This window comes from Siniperca chuatsi, linkage group LG5, assembly GCF_020085105.1.
Source record: "Siniperca chuatsi isolate FFG_IHB_CAS linkage group LG5, ASM2008510v1, whole genome shotgun sequence".
NCBI classification, from domain to species: domain Eukaryota; kingdom Metazoa; phylum Chordata; class Actinopteri; order Centrarchiformes; family Sinipercidae; genus Siniperca; species Siniperca chuatsi.
Genome location: NC_058046.1, coordinates 492,501 through 510,000, shown reverse-complemented (window position 1 = coordinate 510,000; position 17,500 = coordinate 492,501). Strand labels below are relative to the sequence as shown.

General features: G+C 50.7%; 2 protein-coding genes across 10 annotated transcripts in view; both read right to left on the bottom strand.

The window, feature by feature from the left end:
• Positions 1-6,676, bottom strand: part of ccdc180 (coiled-coil domain containing 180) — a 21,024-nt gene extending 14,348 nt beyond the window's left edge. For 2 of the 4 annotated variants that reach the window (XM_044195754.1, XM_044195757.1), the window contains exons 1-11: positions 6,518-6,676; positions 6,185-6,282; positions 4,441-4,502; positions 4,102-4,211; positions 3,904-4,023; positions 2,929-3,039; positions 1,942-2,037; positions 1,486-1,856; positions 1,299-1,378; positions 816-904; positions 596-715 (exon numbers count right to left, since the gene is read on the bottom strand). In XM_044195754.1, coding sequence (XP_044051689.1) covers positions 596-715; positions 816-904; positions 1,299-1,378; positions 1,486-1,856; positions 1,942-2,037; positions 2,929-3,039; positions 3,904-4,023; positions 4,102-4,211; positions 4,441-4,502; positions 6,185-6,282; positions 6,518-6,577 — 1,317 coding nt within the window. In that variant the 5' untranslated portion in view covers positions 6,578-6,676. The remainder of the gene's footprint in view (positions 1-595; positions 716-815; positions 905-1,298; positions 1,379-1,485; positions 1,857-1,941; positions 2,038-2,928; positions 3,040-3,903; positions 4,024-4,101; positions 4,212-4,440; positions 4,503-6,184; positions 6,283-6,517) is intronic. The other 2 variants (XM_044195756.1, XM_044195755.1) reach the window with 2 other exon arrangements.
• Positions 6,677-7,133: 457 nt separating this feature from the next.
• card9 (caspase recruitment domain family, member 9) overlaps positions 7,134-17,500 on the bottom strand; it is a 15,585-nt gene continuing 5,218 nt past the window's right edge. For 3 of the 6 annotated variants that reach the window (XM_044195795.1, XM_044195796.1, XM_044195794.1), the window contains 10 exons: positions 16,994-17,112; positions 16,670-16,876; positions 16,490-16,573; positions 15,048-15,287; positions 14,419-14,544; positions 10,987-11,175; positions 10,824-10,881; positions 9,055-9,185; positions 7,873-7,925; positions 7,134-7,781 (listed from right to left, as the gene is read on the bottom strand). In XM_044195795.1, coding sequence (XP_044051730.1) covers positions 7,688-7,781; positions 7,873-7,925; positions 9,055-9,185; positions 10,824-10,881; positions 10,987-11,175; positions 14,419-14,544; positions 15,048-15,287; positions 16,490-16,573; positions 16,670-16,876; positions 16,994-17,112 — 1,301 coding nt within the window. In that variant the 3' untranslated portion in view covers positions 7,134-7,687. The remainder of the gene's footprint in view (positions 7,782-7,872; positions 7,926-9,054; positions 9,186-10,823; positions 10,882-10,986; positions 11,176-14,418; positions 14,545-15,047; positions 15,288-16,489; positions 16,574-16,669; positions 16,877-16,993; positions 17,113-17,500) is intronic. The other 3 variants (XM_044195797.1, XM_044195799.1, XM_044195798.1) reach the window with 3 other exon arrangements.

Below are 17,500 nucleotides of genomic sequence, written 5' to 3'. Positions count from 1 at the left end.
CAGGCAGGCAGACAGAGAGACAGGCAGAGAGGCAGACAGGCAGAGAGACAGACAGACAGGCAGAGAGGCAGGCAGAGAGACAGACAGACAGACAGGCAGAGAGACAGAGAGGCAGAGAGACAGACAGGCAGAGAGACAGACAGGCAGGCAGAGAGACAGGCAGGCAGAGAGACAGACAGGCAGAGAGACAGAGAGAGAGACAGGCAGACAGACAGGCAGGCAGACAGACAGACAGGCAGAGAGACAGAGAGAGAGACAGGTAGAGAGGCAGACAGACAGACAGGCAGGCAGAGAGACAGACAGGCAGAGAGACAGGCAGAGAGAGACAGACAGGCAGAGAGACAGAGAGAGAGACAGGCAGACAGACAGGCAGGCAGACAGACAGACAGGCAGAGAGACAGAGAGAGAGACAGGTAGAGAGGCAGGCAGACAGACAGACAGGCAGAGAGACAGGCAGGCAGACAGACAGAGAGAGAGACAGGCAGAGAGGCAGACAGACAGGCAGAGAGAGAGACAGATCAGGTTGGACATATACAGACATTTTGGACGTTCAGTCAACTGAAACACGTGACTCAGTGAGGTTTGTGTGACTGACATCTAAAGCAGCCAATCGCTGTTCATCCTGACTTTGACTTCCTCCAATCAGAGCGAGGAGCTGAGAGCTGACGACGTGCTTCACCTCGTCCTCTGGCAGCTGCAGAGCTGAGAGTTCCTCCTGCAGGAGAGCAGTCAGAGATCAATAACTGAGCGGGTTTGAGTCCGAACTGAACCCGCTGCGTGGCAGGCCAGCCGCCATACTGTGACGCGGTTTTTACCTGGCAGCGCTGCACCTCAGCAAGGCGATCCCGCCACGTCTGTTCATAAGAACAACGCAGCTGATGGAGGAAGTCAGCGTGGAGGCCGTCTGAACACACACACACGCACGAACACACACAGACACACACACACACACACACTCAGTCGTTAGGTTTCATCCAAATGAAGCACAAATTTAAATTTCCAGAAACTCATGAAGAGAAAACGTGACGCGCTGCTCGTCTCCGCCCGCTGCTGCTGCGAGAACACGAGCTCATTGGCTGATGGAGGTGAACAGCTGGTGGAGCTGATCCTCCAGCCGCTGCCGTTAAAGCAGCGCAGAAGAAGAAGAGGACGCGGCGAGACGACGTCAGTAAAAGCTCAGACGATGGGAGTGGGTTTCAGGCGTTTTGATTTGGACTTCAGGTGTTTCGACTTGTGTGCAAAGTGCAAATAAAAACAGCTGGAAACAGAGTTCGTGATGCGTCGAGTCAAACAGTTACCGATCCGCTGATTGACGGCTGTCAGCTGGTTGAACCAATCAGACACCAGAGCAGTGGAGCAGGAGGGCGGGACCAGAGAGCTGAAACACAGAGAAAGGATGTGATTGGACGACAAGTCGGGCTTGAGTCTGTAAAATGTTAACCGAACCAATCAGAAGATGGACCGCAGAGTGTCCGCTGCCGTTACCAGATGTTGTAGATGACGTCCCGACGGCGTTCTGTCAGATCTCGCTGAGTTTGTTTCATCTCCTGAACCACCTGAGGAACCGAGACCAGCTGCTGATCCTCGTCCCCGCTGCAGAGACTCCTACAGCACAAATACGACCCATACTGAAGCAGTGCGAGCCCGTCTAACACCGGGCCGAGCCGGGCCGTCTCCGGGTTCTCCACCCACCTGAAGCGGTCTATGACCTCGCGGACTCTGCTCCTCCTCCAGCGGCTCAGACAGTCCTCCCAGTGCAGACGCAGCAGAGACTTACGCTGCAGGTTCTCCTCCTGCAGGAGCAGCAGCAGGCGAGCCACGCTGCGCCGGTTCGCCAGGAGGGACTGATTCAGCATCTGCAAAACAGACGGGAGAGCTGTAGCTGCCGGTGTGTGGAGGTCCGGGGTCACGGGTTAGAGGTCAAAGGTTTCAGTGAGCTACCGTGGCCTCGGAGTGGATCAGTCTGCAGACGTCAGGTGGAGGCAGGAAGCCGATCTTCTCCAGCAGGTGGCAGTACGTCCTGAGCACAACTCTGATCTACAAGGAAAACAGGCCGTCACACTCAGAGGCTCAGAGGCCGACCGGCGCCGCCGATCGCGCTGCCGCGGGCGAGGGGCGCTCTGTCGGAGCTGGTCAGCACCCTGAACAACGTCGCCCACCCCCACCGTGACGGAGAAGACGAGCGTCTTCAGCCAAAACCCCACGATGTTCCACGAGGAACAGCTCCTTCCATCAAACTCGCCGGTGGACTCGCTAACTCGGTCCATCTTTGAGCTTGGCTTCCTGCGGCCTGCCTTTACCTGCATGTTGGGACGCTCGGCGCCACTCTGCGCACCCTGTGGCTGCTTCGTGTCCCGCTGCTGTGACGTGTCCCCGGGGATAAATGAAGTATCTACACACTGACAGACGTTCCCACATACACGTACACATTTTATTAGGGCTGCCGTGGCAACAAGTCCTGCTCCATTTTAAAGTCTTGTATCAGTGTTCAGACTGACGTCCTGTGAAGGGGGGGGGTCAGTCTACGTCTCGTACCTTCGTCACAGCAAATAAGTTTCATTGTGTAAGTTCTTGATTGACAGATGTGTCTGTCTCGCTCGTACAAACAATAAAAGAGACGACGTTTCTTAAAACGTTACAGAAATATAAAGAAGGACTTGCCTTCCTCTTATGTGTTTCCTTATTATCTGCAGGGCTTTTAAAATTTATTATTATTATTTATTATTACGTATTTTTAATATTCGTCTTTCATTTCATTAATTGATTTTATTTTTATACTATAATGTTATCAGCACTCGTGTATCGTGTACTTTGTGTACCTGTACCTGGCTTGCTATGTGCACGTGTGTGAATAAAGTTTTGTGAAAACCTCCAGTCAGACGAACACGTGTGCTTCTGCGCTGCTTGAGATGAAACTCTCAGTCTGACCTTGTTGGTTCGTTGAGTCTCTGATTCAGTCAGTTTGTGGTTCAGCTCCATGATTCTGATCTTCTTCAGCTTCACCTCCTCCTCCACCTCCTCCCAGAGAGCATTCACCTCCTGAACACACACACACACACACACATAATGGGTCACATCTTCAGCCAGGATTTTAGAAACACCACCAACCAAACTCTGTACAATTTTCTGAGTATTTAAAAACTTTCACATTCTTGTTATTAACTGAACTGTTTAGTTATATTTTCTGTAAATGTTTATTAACCTTTTTGCCTAAAAAACAACTGAATTTAGTTGGCACATCAATATCACCTTAAGGTTCATTTAATACCTGTTCTGGAGCTGTCAATCACTAGTCACATGCTCTTCATCAGCAGATGGAATTGTAGATATTCAAATTTCCAGTTTTTATGAGCACTTTAACGACTTCTCGTGCACGTGCGCTTAAAGGCTAAGTTTCAAAGACATATGATCAAAAGCTCCAGAACAGCTACTAAATGGACCTTACGGTAACTAACGTGTAATATGTGTGTGATTGTAAAATGGAATATGAATCTATATGAGGACATGACGTCAGGGGCGTCAGTGGTCGGTTAGCTGTGGGCTACTTGAGCCCCGTCTGTGAGCCTGTCTGTGTTCACATGTAGTCAGACTGTCCCATCAGAGCAGCCGAACCAGCAGTCAGCAGCTCCTGTCTGCAGTGGACCCGTGGACGGACAGACAGCTGTCTCTGGATCACTGTGAGACTGAAGGAAACTTAGAAACAGCAGGATTCTCAGGCAGGTTCTGCAGCCGCTTTCTTCTCTGGCGGCTCAGCGGGTTTATGAGGTTTATTCTGGACGGACGTCAGAGACGATGACGTCCTCTGGACGTGCGAGTCGCGCTGAACGACTCGATGTGTTTCAGGTCTGACGGAGTCAGGACCCTGAGGAGGAGCAGGTTTCTGATCCAGGTGTTCATGTGTACCTGCAGACTGACGTGCTGCAGCTGCTCCATTCTGTCCTTCAGGGTGTTCAGTCTCAGGTCCACCTGCTGCAGAGAGGACAGCAGCTCCATACTGACGGTCCTCACCTGAGTCTCACTCACCTGGAAACACAATATGTAAATGAGTTCAGGTAAGAACCAGTATCAGGTGCAGCACGTGCCTCAGGTGTGCGACTCCACCTGAGACAGCTGTGCGAGCTCTGTTTCCAGCTGCTGCAGAGCTTCTTCGTGTTTTCTGCGTTTCTTCTCCGTCAGTCGTTGGATGATGTCAGAGCTCGGCCGATCGACCACTGAGAGAGAGAGAGAGAGAGAGAGCTGTGATTGGTTGCGAGGCAGTCACACGGACCGACACACAGATACTTCGTGCACAGACTGGTCGTCACAGTGTCACTGCTCTATGGATTGTGGGTAATCCTCCACGGGAAGCCCGGACCCCGAGCGGAGCCTCTGAGGTCCACAGAAGTCCTCCTGGTCTGCAGGTGTTTCATTATCAAAGTGAAAGTGTTCGGTGATACGAACCCACGGAGTCAGGAAGTCCGCTGACATCATCACCGTCATCCTGCTCCACCTGCTGCCCCCTGCTGGAGAGACGACACAACACCTGAGAGACACGGAACAGGTGTCCCCCTGTCTGTCTGTCTACCTGTCTGTCTGACTGTCTGCCTACCTGTCTGTCTCTCTCTCTGTCTGTCTGTTTGTCTGCCTGTCTCTCTCTCTGTCTGTCTGTCTGCCTGCCTACCTGCCTGTCTCTCTCTCTGCCTGTCTGTCTGCCTGTCTGTCTGTCTGTCTACCTGTCTGTCTGTCTGCCTGCCTACCTGTCTGTCTCTCTCTCTGTCTGTCTGTTTGTCTGCCTGTCTCTCTCTCTGTCTGCCTGTCTGTCTGCCTGCCTACCTGCCTGTCTCTCTCTCTGCCTGTCTGTCTCTCTGCCTGCCTACCTGCCTGTCTCTCTCTCTGCCTGTCTGCCTGTCTGTCTGTCTGCCTGCCTACCTGCCTGTCTCTCTCTCTGCCTGTCTGTCTCTCTGCCTGCCTGTCTCTCTCTCTGCCTACCTGTCTGTCTCTCTGACTGCCTGTCTGCCTGTCTCTCTGCCTGCCTGTCTGCCTACCTGTCTGTCTGTCTGTTTGTCTGCCTGTCTGTCTGTCTGCCTGTCTGTCTGTCTCTCTCTATGTCTGTCTGTTTGTCTGCCTGTCTATCTCTCTGTCTGTCTGTCTCTCTGTCTGCCTGTCTCTCTCTCTGCCTGTCTGTCTCTCTGCCTGCCTACCTGCCTGTCTCTCTCTCTGCCTGTCTGCCTGTCTGTCTGTCTGCCTGCCTACCTGCCTGTCTCTCTCTCTGCCTGTCTGTCTCTCTGCCTGCCTGTCTCTCTCTCTGCCTACCTGTCTGTCTCTCTGACTGCCTGTCTGCCTGTCTCTCTGCCTGCCTGTCTGCCTACCTGTCTGTCTGTCTGTTTGTCTGCCTGTCTGTCTGTCTGCCTGTCTGTCTGTCTCTCTCTATGTCTGTCTGTTTGTCTGCCTGTCTATCTCTCTGTCTGTCTGTCTCTCTGTCTGCCTGTCTGTCTCTCTGTCTGTCTGTCTGCCTGTCTGTCTGCATGTCTGTCTCTCTGCCTACCTGCCTGTCTCTCTCTCTGCCTACCTGCCTGTCTCTCTCTCTGCCTACCTGTCTGTCTCTCTGACTGCCTGTCTGCCTGTCTCTCTGCCTGCCTGTCTGCCTACCTGTCTGTCTGTCTGTTTGTCTGCCTGTCTGTCTGTCTGCCTGTCTCTCTCTATGTCTGTCTGTTTGTCTGCCTGTCTATCTCTCTGTCTGTCTGTCTCTCTGTCTGCCTGTCTGTCTCTCTGTCTGTCTGTCTGCATGTCTGTCTCTCTCTCTGCCTGTCTGTCTGCCTGTCTGTCTGTCTCTCTGTCTCTCTGTCTGCCTGTCTGTCTCTCTCTCTGCCTGTCTGTCTGTCTCTCTGCCTGCATGTCTGTCTCTCTCTCTGCCTGTCTGCCTGTCTCTCTGCCTGCTTGTCTGTCTGTCTCTCTGCCTGCATGTCTGTCTCTCTCTCTGTCTGTCTGTCTCTCTGCCTGCTTGTCTGTCTGTCTCTCTGTCTGCCTGTCTGTCTCTCTGCCTGCTTGTCTGTCTGTCTCTCTGTCTGCCTGTCTGTCTCTCTCTCTGCCTGTCTGTCTGTCTCTCTGCCTGCCTGTCTGTCTCTCTGTCTGCCTGTCTGTCTCTCTCTCTGCCTGTCTCTCTGCCTGCCTGTCTGTCTCTCTGTCTGCCTGTCTGTCTGCCTACCTGCTGGTTGCACTGCCCTGCGTGTTACTGTCCTCGGCAGACAGACAGTCTGTCCTCGTGTCTTTCCGTCCTGCCAGCAGAGATCTGGACAGCTGAACCTGCGAAACAGAAACAGCTGATCACAGATCAGATCACAGTCAGGGAGTCATCAGCAGCTGATCAATAAGTGGTTTCCTCTCTAATCTAAATCTGCGCAGTAACCAGTAACTACCCCCGCACTAGCTTAGCATGTTAGCCTCTGCAGGTGGCGCTGCAGAGCCATCTGACCTGTCAGCTGACCTTTCATAACACACACCGCTTCATTTTACCGCCAGGCTGCGACCTTTGACCCACCTGGGCGTCAAACAGCTGCCGGTACACCTTCCCGCTCGGAACCGCTCTGCTCTCACACATCCTGACGTTAGCTAGCCAGCTGCTAATCTGAGATGCTAGTCCGGACCTTTCAGTCCCCGGGCCGGAGGAGAGTTCCGCGGGCCGGAGGAGAGTTCCGCGGGCCGGAGGAGAGTTCTGCCGTGAGGTAAACCTGTTGAGCGGACAGTGTTTGTCTCTCTGGTCGTGTGTTTTTACAGTTTCCGTGAGGATAAAGTCCGTTAGCACCGTCTTCTTCTTTCAGCGGGTCTGAGCGTCGCTGCGTCACCATGGCAACGGGCGTGCGTTGCGGCGTTCCCGGTCCGCGGAGAAAATCGTAAATTCCGAAGATGCAGAAAAGTCCCTCCGAACAGCTTTTGAGGAAACCTTTTAAATTCTCGTGAAATGTCTCTTTAGTATAATTGTTTTAATGTGAAAGAGTTTCACCTCTTTATTTGCTCGTTTCTTGTCTTTAATTTAATAACTGCTGCTCAGATACATTTTTATTTCGTATTTCTGACCGCTAGTAAAATAGGCTTCATACAAGTTTCCAACTGAAAACACATTTTATTCACATCTAAATCAAGACAAGAAAATTAGATAATATTTGGACTTTTTTAGTCAAAATTATGAGACTGTGATGCAATTTACAAGAAATATTTCAAACCAACAGAAATATTGTAGAACCTGAGAACACACAGTTTGAGAGATGATGTTCAGGTTTAATCATAACTAGAAGAACTTCAGATCATCATACTGTATATAAAACCTCTTTTACTTTCTTACTGCAGAAAAAAATAAATATTCATAAAAAGATAAAGACGGACTTCATCAGATACACAAAGTAAATCAGTGAGATAAGACGTTGAACTCACTCTCTCAGAAGTATCTCAAACCAGTGATTCCTGATGTTTTATTTTTATTATTCGTAACTTTTCGTTCCGTTTTCTTCTTGTGGAAACAGACATGAACAAAATACAAACTACGTTTATATAAATACAGTTTTATGACAAAGCTGCGGCCCTCCACCTGAACACACCGTCAGCAGCTGAATAAAGTGAAGTGAAACGTACATAAAAGATCAAAGAGAAACAAACTGAATAAAAAGCCAAATGTTTTAAAGTCCAACGTCTCTGAGTCGAGGCTCTCTATAGGTCAGTCGGAGTCGGTGATGTCACTGCCGCTGCTGTCGTCAAGGTTACCGGCTGTGTACTCTTTACAGCAGAGCTTCGACCTGACGGCTCGCTTCCTGTTGTCATGGAAACAAGAACAAGCTCAGACGGTCACTCCGATAACTGCAGAAATATTTCAGACAAAGTTTAAACAGAATCGCCGCTGACCTGCGGTAGAAGAAGTTTGGTCGACTTCTGGAGGTCAGGAGGTCATCTGTCTCCTGCAGACAGACAGGCAGGCAGAGAGAGAGACAGGCAGAGAGAGAGAGAGAGAGAGAGACAGGTAGAGAGAGAGAGAGACAGACAGGTAGACAGAAAGCGAGACAGGCAGACAGACAGAGAGAGAGACAGAGAGACAGACAGACAGGTAGACAGAGAGAGAGACAGGCAGAGAGAGAGACAGGTAGAGAGAGAGACAGGTAGAGAGAGAGAGAGAGACAGGCAGAGAGAGAGACAGGTAGAGAGAGAGAGAGAGACAGGCAGAGAGAGAGACAGGTAGAGAGAGAGAGAGAGAGAGAGAGAGAGAGAGAGAGAGAGAGAGAGACAGACAGAGAGAGAGAGAGAGACAGGTAGAGAGAGAGAGACAGACAGACAGGCAGAGAGAGAGACAGGTAGAGAGAGAGACAGGTAGAGAGAAAGAGAGAGAGAGAGACAGGCAGAGAGAGAGAGAGAGAGACAGGTAGAGAGAGAGAGAGAGACAGACCGACAGGTAGACAGAGAGAGAGACAGGTAGAGAGAGAGAGAGACAGGTAGAGAGAGAGACAGGTAGAGAGAGAGAGACAGACCGACAGGTAGACAGAGAGAGAGACAGGTAGAGAGAGAGAGAGACAGACAGAGAGAGAGAGAGAGAGACCCAGACAGAGAGACAGACAGGTAGACAGACAGAGAGACAGACAGGTAGAGAGAGAGACAGGGAGAGAGACAGGTGAAGTTGAGACTCGCTGCTTGTAGAAAGTAAAAACTGGGCAGACACATTAAAAACAAACAACAACGATGAGGGTTGCTGGTCTCTGTACAGGTGCAGACCTGCTGAGCTCCCAGACGGCACCTGAGTACACCTGAGACGTGGATCCACCTCTGCATTTATATAACAAGTTAATCAGGGAGCTTCAGAGCGGCTGGCAGGTGGATTCTGTTACCTGTGGACAGAGCCAGGCTAGCGGTTTCCCCCTGTTTACAGTCTTTATGCTAAGCTAAGCTAAGCGGCTGCTGGCTGTAGCTTCATATTTACTGTATGGACACGAGAGCGGCATCAACCTGAACATCGAACTCTCTGATGTCGGCACAGTCGCTTCGAGGCAGCTGTCAGAGTCTGCTGACAGAAACAGAGAGAAGCCTCAGGTATATTACCCATGATGCAGCAGTGCTGGGCTTCTGTTCAGACTTTGCGGCTCCTCCTACAGGAGAGTTGTTGTGCTGCTGCAGCGCTGCCGCCTCCTCATTCTCCCCCGACGTCCCACTCCGGACCTCCTCACTGCTGCCTGATCACACCAAGTTACATGATACCAGGTCACATGATCACACCACTTCACATGACACCACTTCACATGACACCACTTCACATGACACTACTTCACATGATCACACCACTTCACATGACACCACCTCACATGACACACCTCACATGACACTACTTCACATGACACCACTTCACACTCACTACTTCACATGATCACACCACTTCACATGACACCACCTCACATGACACCACTTCACATGATCACACCACTTCACATGACACCACTTCACATGACACTACTTCACATGACACCACTTCACATTACCACTTCACATGACACCACTTCACATGACATTACTTCACATGACACCACTTCACATTACCACTTCATATACCACCACTTCACATGACATTACTTCACATGACACCACTTCACATGACACCACTTCACATGACACCACTTCACATTACCACTTCATATACCACTACTTCACATGACACCACTTCACATGACAGCACTTCACATGACATTACTTCACATGACACCACTTCACATAACACCACTTCAGATTACCACTTCACATACCACTTCACATGACATTACTTCACATGACACCACTTCACATGACACCACTTCACATTACCACTTCATATACCACCACTTCACATGACATTACTTCACATGACACCACTTCACATTACCACTTCACATGACACCACTTCACATGACATTACTTCACATTACCACTTCATATACCACCACTTCACATGACATTACTTCACATGACACCACTTCACATGACACCACTTCAGATTACCACTTCACATACCACTTCACATGACACCACTTCACATGACATTACTTCACATGACACTACTTCACATGACACCACTTCACATTACCACTTCACATGACACCACTTCACATGACATTACTTCACATGACACCACTTTACATTACCACTTCATATACCACCACTTCACATGACATTACTTCACATGACACCACTTCACATGACACCACTTCACATTACCACTTCATATACCACTACTTCACATGACACCACTTCACATGACAGCACTTCACATGACATTACTTCACATGACACCACTTCACATAACACCACTTCAGATTACCACTTCACATACCACTTCACATGACATTACTTCACATGACACCACTTCACATGACACCACTTCACATTACCACTTCATATACCACTTCACATGACACTACTTCACATGACACCACTTCACATTACCACTTCACATGACACCACTTCACATGACATTACTTCACATTACCACTTCATATACCACCACTTCACATGACATTACTTCACATGACACCACTTCACATGACACCACTTCAGATTACCACTTCACATACCACTTCACATGACACCACTTCACATGACATTACTTCACATGACACCACTTCACATGACACCACTTCATATACCACTTCACATGACACCACTTCACATTACCACTTCATATACCACTTCACATGACACCACTTCACATTACCACTTCACATGACACCACTTCACATGACACCACTTCATATGACACCACTTCACATTACCACTTCACATGACACCACTTCACATGACATTACTTCATATGACACCACTTCATGTCACCACATGACTCTCACCTTTATCAGCGTTCTCTGTGGGCTCCTCCTCTTCCTCACTGCTCACACTCCTATCACACTGAGGGAGAAAGCCTTCATCATTACATCATCATTGTTGTGTACATTATGAACTCCTTCATCACCTCCTCCTCCTCCTCCTCCTCCTCCTTCTCCTCCTCCTCACCTGGTGAGTGTTGCAGGTGATTCTGCGGAGGCGTGTCCTCAGCTGGAGCTCCTCCCCCTGTGACCTCAGCAGGAGGAGCTCCAGCCTATCCGATTTCTCTGTGAGCTGTCTGACCTGTTCTCTGTACTGATCCTTCTCCTGCAGGAGCTGCCGCGCCTCCTCCTGCTGCTCTCCCCGCGACGACAGTGCCTGAAACACCAATCAGAGGGGTTTACATTCATGACATCATGACACCTTGTCTCTCTCTCTGATCACCTCCTCCTCCTCCTCCTCCTCACCTTGTCTCTCTCTCTCTGATCACCTCCTCCTCCTCCTCCTCCTCCTCCTCACCTTGTCTCTCTCTCTGATCACCTCCTCCTCCTCCTCCTCCTCACCTTGTCTCTCTCTCTGATCACCTCCTCCTCCTCCTCACCTTGTCTCTCTCTCTGATCACCTCCTCCTCCCCCTCCTCCTCCTCCTCCTCACCTTGTCTCTCTCTCTGATCACCTCCTCCTCCGCCTCCTCCTCCTCCTCACCTTGTCTCTCTCTCTGATCACCTCCTCCTCCTCCTCCTCCTCCTCCTCCTCACCTTGTCTCTCTCTCTGATCACCTCCTCCTCCTCCTCCTCCTCCTCCTCCTCCTCCTCACCTTGTCTCTCTCTCTGATCACCTCCTCCTCCTCCTCACCTTGTCTCTCTCTCTGATCACCTCCTCCTCCTCCTCACCTTGTCTCTCTCTCTGATCACCTCCTCCTCCTCCTCACCTTGTCTCTCTCTCTGATCACCTCCTCCTCCTCCTCCTCCTCACCTTGTCTCTCTCTCTCTGATCACCTCCTCCTCCTCCTCCTCACCTTGTCTCTCTCTCTGATCACCTCCTCCTCCTCCTCCTCCTCCTCTCTCCTCACCTTGTCTCTCTCTCTCCTCATCACCTCCTCCTCCGCCTCCTCCCTCCTCCTCACCTTGTCTCTCTCTCTGATCCTCCTCCTCCTCCTCCTCACCTTGTCTCTCTCCTCCTCCACCTCCTCACCTGTCTCTCTCTCTCTCACCTCCTCTCCTCCTCCTCCTCCTCCTCTCTGATCCTCTCCTCCTCCTCCTCCTCTGATCACCTCCTCCTCCTCCTCCTCACCTTGTCTCTCTCTCTGATCACCTCCTCCTCCTCCTCCTCACCTTGTCTCTCTCTCTGATCACCTCCTCCTCCTCCTCACCCTCCTCCTCTCCTTGTCTCTCCTCTCTCTCCTCCTCCTCCTCACCTCACCTTGTCTCTCTCTCACCTCCTCCTCCTCCTCCTCCTCCTCCTCACCTTGTCTCTCTCTCTGATCATCACCCTCCTCCTCCTCCTCCTCCTCCTCACCTTGTCTCTCTCTCTGATCACCTCCTCCTCCTCCCTCACCTTGTCTCTCTCTCTCTGATCACCTCCTCCTCCTCCTCCCCTCACCTCCTCCTCCTCCTCACCTTGTCTCTCTCTCTGATCACCTCTCCTCCTCCTCCTCACCTTGTCTCTCTCTCTCTCCACCTCCTCCTCCTCCTCCTCCTCCTCCTCTCTCTCTCTCTGACCTCCTCCTCCTCCTCCTCCTCCTCCTCACCTCTCTCTCTCTGATCACCTCCTCACCTCCTCCTCCTCACCTTGTCTCTCTCTCTGATCACCTCCTCCTCCTCCTCCTCACCTTGTCTCTCTCTCTGATCACCTCCTCCTCCTCCTCACCTCTCTCTCTGATCACCTCCTCCTCCTCCTCCTCCTCCACCTTGTCTCTCTCTGATCACCTCCTCCTCCTCCTCTCCTCCTCACCTCTGACCTCCTCCTCACTCCTCCTCTCTCCTCCTCCTCCTCCTCCTCACCTCACCTTCTCTCTCTCTCACCTCCTCCTCCTCCTCCTCCTCCTCACCTTCCTCTCTCTCTCTCCTCACCTCTCTCTCTCTGATCACCTCCTCCTCCTCCTCACCTTGTCTCTCTCTCTGATCTCTCTCCTCCTCCTCCTCCTCTCCTCACCTTCTCTCTCTCTGATCACCTCTCCTCCTCCTCCTCACCTTGTCTCTCTCTCTCACCTCCTCCTCCTCCTCCTCCTCCTCACCTTGTCTCTCTCTCTGATCACCTCCTCCTCCTCCTCCTCCTCCTCCTCCTCCTCACCTTGTCTCTCTCTCTGATCACCTCCTCCTCCTCCTCCTCACCTCTCCTGATCACCTCCTCCTCCTCACCTCCTCTCTCTCTCTGATCACCTCCTCCTCCTCCTCCTCCTCCTCCTCCTCCTCACCTTGTCTCTCTCTCTGATCACCTCCTCCTCCTCCTCCTCCTCCTCCTCACCTTGTCTCTCTCTCTGATTGTCTCTCTCCCTCCTCCTCCTCCTCCTCCTCCTCACCTTGTCTCTCTCTCTCTGATCCTCCTCCTCCTCCTCCTCACCTTGTCTCTCTCTCTGATCACCTCCTCCTCCTCCTCCCTCCTCTCCCTGTCTCTCTCTCTGATCACCACCTCCTCCTCCTCACCTCACCTCTCTCTCTCTCTGATCACCTCCTCCTCCTCCTCCTCACCTTCACCTCCTCTCTCTGATCACCTCCTCCTCCCTCCTCCTCCCACCTTGTCTCTCTCCTCACCTCCTCCTCCTCCTCTCTCTCTCTCTCTGATCACCTCCTCCTCCTCCTCCTCCTCCTCCTCCTCACCTTGTCTCTCTCTCTGATCACCTCCCCTCCTCCTCCTCCTCCTCCTCACCTTGTCTCTCTCTCTGATCACCTCCTCCTCCTCCTCCTCCTCCTCCTCCTCACCTCCTTCTCTCTCTCTCCTCCTCCTCCTCCTCCTCCTCCTCCTCCTCCTCCTCCTCCTCCTCCTCCTCCACCTTGTCTCTCTCTCTCTCTCTCTCCTCCTCCTCCTCACCTCCTCCTCCTCTCTCACCTCCTCTCCTGATCTCCTCCTCCTCCTCCTCCTCTCTCTCTCTGATCACCTCCTCCTCCTCCTCCTCTCACCTTGTCACCTCTCTGATCACCTCCTCCTCCTCCTCACCTTCCTCACCTCTCTCTCTGATCACCCTCCTCCTCCTCCTCCTCCTCACCTCCTCCTCTCTCTCTCTGATCACCTCCTCTCCTCCTCCTCCTCCTCCCTCACCTTGTCTCTCTCACCTCCTCCTCCTCCTCACCTGTCTCTCTCTCTGATCCTCTTGTCTCCTCCTCCTCCTCACCACCTTCTCTCTCTCTCTCCTCACCTCCTCCTCCTCCTCCTCCTCCTCCTCCTCACCTTGTCTCTCTCTCTCTCTGATCACCTCCTCCTCCTCCTCCTCACCTTGTCTCTCTCTCTGATCACCTCCTCCTCCTCCTCACCTTGTCTCTCTCTCTGATCACCTCCTCCTCCTCCTCACCTTGTCTCTCTCTCTGATCACCTCCTCCTCCTCCTCACCTTGTCTCTCTCTCTGATCACCTCCTCCTCCTCCTCACCTTGTCTCTCTCTCTGATCACCTCCTCCTCCTCCTCACCTTGTCTCTCTCTCTGATCACCTCCTCCAGCTGTCTGAGGGTTTGTTTGTTTCGTTGGCGGTAAATCCTGGCGTCTCCCTTCAGCTGAGTGCACTGCAGCTCCAGCTCCTCCTTCTCCTCCAGACTCTGAAAACAAACGCACCCAGTCTCACCTGTGACACCTGACGCACCCGGTCAGCTGATCGGCTGACACACACCTGGATGATGAGTGTTTAGTTGTCGTGGTGACCCTGGCGAGTCTACGTGCAGAGTCAGTTATTGATTTTCTTATCATTTACGTTTATTAGAAAGACCGACTCCTCGTATTGATGACTGCTAATCAATCAATCGGCCTCCCTCTTTTCTGATCTGTTCCTGTTTTCTGTTTCACAATAAAAGCCTCCAGCAGTTCAGGAAACCTAATCCCTTCAGTTCCCTGGAAGGCTTTTATTGTGAAACATTAAAAAGAAACCAGAGTGAAGACATTTTAACGAACTTCTCTCATTGATGACGTGAACCGAACGTTCGCCAAGAATTATTTATCTCTTATTATTCCTGGTTTTGTGTGACGTCAACCTCGTGTTATCTTTTGTATACAGTGATCAATATCTCCTCCTCCTCCTCCTCCTCCTCCTCCTCCTCCTCCTCACCCTGGCTCTCTGCTCCTCTGCTCTGTGGAGGTCTCTCCTCAGTCTGAACACTGTAGAGAGGAGGTTCATCTGAAGAGGAGCTGGACTCTGCTGCTGCTGCTGCTGCTGCGTCTCCTTCTGCTTCTCCTCCTTCTTCTCTTCCTGCTTCTCCTCTTTTTTCTCCTCGTGTTTTTCCTCTTTCTGCTCCTCCGGTCTGTTGGGGTGGAAGAAGGTGTCTGTGGGCAGAGCCAGACTCCTGCTCTGAAAACACACATTTTAACAAGTTAATCCACCATCGGTGTTGGACCTCACTAATGGCCACAGTGTAGCAATCGCAGGTTCAGCTGTCCACATACTTTTGGCCATGTAGTGTATAACCGTTTGTTTGTATTTGATCCATCAGAAGTAATTCTTCTTACTTTTCTCTCCACGTCGCTTTAAAAACAATGTTCTAACACGTGTTTACTGTTCAAACATGTCGAAGAATTGTTTAAGAAGGATCATGCTGAACTAGAAATGGCTACATTTTCTGAAGTAAATTGAAGTGTTTTTGCTTAAGCTGAAAATTGCAGGTACAAACATTGTAAACGGGCTGAAATGTCTCTAAATGTTAACTCCTTGTATGTGACATATTTTATGGGAATTGCAGTTGAAGTGTAAGCACTGAAAGCAGTTGAACTGTGTCAGATGAAGTGTAAGCACTGAAAGCAGTTGAAGTGTCAGTTGAAGTGTAAGCACTGAAAGCAGTGGAACTGTCAGTTGAAGTGTAAGCACTGAAAGCAGTTGAAGTGTCAGTTGAAGTGCAAGCAGTGAAAGCAGTTGAACTGTCAGTTGAAGTGTAAGCAGTGAAAGCAGTTGAACTGTGTCAGTTGAAGTGTAAGCACTGAAATAATTTGAACTGTGTCAGATGAAGTGTAAGCACTGAAAGCAGTTGAACTGTGTCAAATGAAGTGAAAGCACTTAAACCAGTTGAAGTGCCAGTTGAAGTGTAAGCACTTAAAGCAGTTGAAGTGTGTCAGATGAAGTGTAAGCACTGAAAGCAGTTGAACGGTGTCAGATGAAGTGTAAGCACTGAAAGCAGTTGAACTGTCAGTTGAAGTGTAAGCACTGAAAGCAGTTGAAGTGTCAGTTGAAGTGTAAGCACTGAAAGCAGTTGAACTGTCAGATGAAGTGTAAGCACTGAAAGCAGTTGAAGTGTCAGTTGAAGTGTAAGCACTGAAAGCAGTTGAACTGTCAGATGAAGTGTAAGCACTGAAAGCAGTTGAACTGTCAGATGAAGTGTAAGCACTGAAAGCAGTGGAACTGTCAGTTGAAGTGTAAGCACTGAAAGCAGTGGAACTGTCAGTTGAAGTGTAAGCACTGAAAGCAGTTGAAGTGTCAGTTGAAGTGTAAGCAGTGAAAGCAGTTGAAGTGTCAGTTGAAGTGTAAGCAGTGAAAGCAGTTGAACTATGTCAGATGTCTACCTCCTGCAGCGGTCTCAGTGTTCGTCGTCTCAGCAGTCGAGTCTGACTTTCAGCTCGCAGCACCGTGTGTTTCAGACGCTCCACCTGCACACACACACAGAGGTCAAAGGTCAGAGGTCAGATCCACCTGCATCTCTCTGCAGTGGTCATCGGGGGGTGAGGGGTCAGAGGTCACCTGACCTCTATCTGCAGGTCCCTGTTGGCCAGCAGGGCGTTGCTCTTTTCCTGGCTCAGACTGTTGATGTCGGCCATCAGACCGTAGTTGTGATCTCTGAGCTGTTTCACCTCCTCGCTCAGCCGCTCACGCTCCTCCCGAACCTTTTGCATGCGCTCAGTCAGCTTCCTCAGCTCGTGGTCCCTCAGCTGCTGCTGCCGAGACCACGCCTCCTGGAGACCGCAACGAACCGGCACACCAAAACACAATGACTTAACCAGCATAGTACCATCTGTCGTCAGAGAAGGATGTGATCTACATCTTTAACTCTTCCTTAGTAACCTGCCGACCTGATCCTTGGCGACGGAGCGGGCCTGCTGGCGACGCCTCCTCTCGTCCTGCAGCGCCCTCTGCAGACGGCTGAGCTCCGACATCAAGAACTGAGTCAGACCAGATTCACCTGCTGTGTCTGAACAGAGAGACAAACACGTTAGAAATGGTAAATCTGCACTCAATCCATCTACAATTTATAAAGAGACAGGCAGTCAGACAGGTAAACAGACAGGTAAACAGGTAAACAGACAGGTAAACAGTCAGACAGGTAAACAGACAGGTAAACAGACAGACAGGTAAACAGTCAGACAGGTAAACAGACAAACAGGTAAACAGACAGACAGGTAAACAGTCAGACAAACAGGTAAACAGACAGGTAAACAAACAGGTAAACAGTCAGACAGGTAAACAGTCAGACAAACAGGTAAACAGACAGGTAAACAGTCAGACAGGTAAACAGACAGGTAAACAGACAGACAGGTAAACAGTCAGACAGGTAAACAGACAGGTAAACAGCCAGACAG